At 29.8% G+C, this 2,121-nt stretch overlaps 1 protein-coding gene across 1 annotated transcript in view; it reads left to right on the top strand.

Moving 5' to 3' along the window:
* The window catches only part of TMPRSS11F (transmembrane serine protease 11F), a 101,005-nt gene that overhangs the window by 18,936 nt on the left and 79,948 nt on the right, over positions 1-2,121 (top strand). The window contains exon 3 of the mRNA XM_019631460.1: positions 230-348. Coding sequence (XP_019487005.1) covers positions 230-348 — 119 coding nt within the window. The remainder of the gene's footprint in view (positions 1-229; positions 349-2,121) is intronic.

The raw sequence follows: 2,121 nt of genomic DNA, 5'->3' as shown, positions 1-2,121 counted from the left end.
TTTGACATGCATAAACGCTGTAAATGGAGTATTCTGAAAGTACATTTGGAGGCCTGAATTGTCTATTTTAGCTAGGTACAATGATGAAATTGCAACGTATTTCAAAATGTTCATAATAATTTTTGTGCTAAGAAATAAACAGCATTATGGTAAGCCTATTTTCTGGGGGTGGGGGACAAGGAACTGATTATATTTAAACATGGATCTTTTGTTTATTTTTATATTTTAGATGATAAGACATTTTATTACCTTGCCTCCTTTCAAGTCACAAATATAAAATACAAAGAAAATTATGGAATAAGAACATCAAGAGAATTTACACAAAGGAGTCTTCAGATTGAGAGGATGGTAAACCCAATACAAATTTTAAAAGTTTATGAATGTGTTTTTCTGCTTCACTTTGAATGTAGTTGTCATAGGAATTTAGCCTCTCTATGCCTCAATTTCTTCTTTTGTAAAAAAAGGGTAATATAGTATATAGGTCATACAGTTTTGTGATTAAATAAGTTAATGTATGTAACATATTTAGAATAATGTCCTGTACCACTAAATGTATGTGGATTAAAGTATGCAACTAATTAATACCTGAGGAAATTGTTGGTTGAAACAGATGTTTCCCTATTTTTCACTCTTTGATTTTCTTTCTTGATTCATTTTTCTAAATCTGTCTTTTTTAAACATAAGAATGTAGGATTGCCAGATTGCCTTATTTTATTTTGCTTTTAAAAGTATGTGAAGGGTCACATGCAAGGATGTGTGTCTTTCATTCTTGATATCAATCTCAAATTTAGTAATGCCCCTCAAATATTTGGTTTCCCTTGAAAACTTATGCTTTATTAAGGCATTTCTGTTTTTTTAAAAAAGAATATTAGGCAAGCTAAATCTTGACCTGTCAGAGCAGAAAGTCAAATAGGATAGTTCTCCATTTTTGGTCTCATGAAGAGCATGTCTGTGAACAACATAGATTTGTTTAGTAAAACCATTATGTTAGCCTAGAGTGTACTTCTTTAACTTATGAGAGCTATTAGGGAAAAAAGAAGTAATGTATCTATNCTTTTTTTACATTTACTCAAATAAAAATAAAATATTTAAAAAACAAAATTCTATTTGAGCATAAAATAAATAAAACATTATACATATTTTCTGAGCCTTGTTTCTACTCAATATTGTTGTAGAAGTCATCCACTTTTTTGTAGATAGCTCTAGCCCATTTATTTTCAGTATTGACTACTAATATTCCATTGCCTTACACATGCTATAATTGATTTCTCTAGTCAAATGTTCATGGACATTTGGGTAGTTCCAAGTTTTAGACATTTAAACAATAGTACTATGAACCTTCTTATGCATGTATCTTTGTACACAAGGGCCAAAGTTTATCTAGGGAACATATGTAGATTGTAGAATTGCTGGGTCCCTGGGCATGCACTTTTTTAACTTTATGGATAATACCAAGCTGTTTTCTATTAGCATGCTATAGGAGTTCCTTTTGTTCCATATATTCACTGACTTTTACTGTTAGCATGGATTTATATATTTGCTAATTTGGTTTACATTACAGTGTTATTATTGCTAATTTGTATTTGCCTGATTACCAGTGATGTTGGACATCTATCCATGTGTTCATTGATCATTTAGATTTTCTGTTTTTGTGAAGTACCTGTTCAAATCTTTTCCCCATTTTTTATTGAGTCACCTGTCTTTTTCTATTGATTTGGGTAGTTCTTTCTATATTCTGAATATAAATATCTATTGTCAGTTGTTATGTGTACATATGTTCTGCCAATGAAAACTATCATGGGAGACAGACAGATAGATAGACAGATGTAGATATAGATATAGATGCCTTCATAATTGTATGAGGGTCTTTTAATATTAATGAGTAAAATCACCAGTTCCATTCACATGAAATATGACATTAACTAGAAAAGTTCAAACGTTGAACATCCCAGTTGTCTGGTTTTTGCTTTTTTAGTTATCTAGAATTATATAGTAAGTTATATTTTTCAACAAATATTTTCATGACCCAGATTAGTTTTTTTTCAGGATTACTTAGGATTACTTATTATATTTTTTGTTATGTTTTAAAAACGAATCTCTTTTATAAAGAGCTACATAAAA

The sequence above is a fragment of the Hipposideros armiger genome, unplaced genomic scaffold, assembly GCF_001890085.2.
Source record: "Hipposideros armiger isolate ML-2016 unplaced genomic scaffold, ASM189008v1 scaffold_1001, whole genome shotgun sequence".
NCBI classification, from domain to species: domain Eukaryota; kingdom Metazoa; phylum Chordata; class Mammalia; order Chiroptera; family Hipposideridae; genus Hipposideros; species Hipposideros armiger.
The sequence above is the reverse complement of the archived record's forward strand: the minus strand, read 5'-3'. Positions and strand labels throughout refer to the sequence as shown.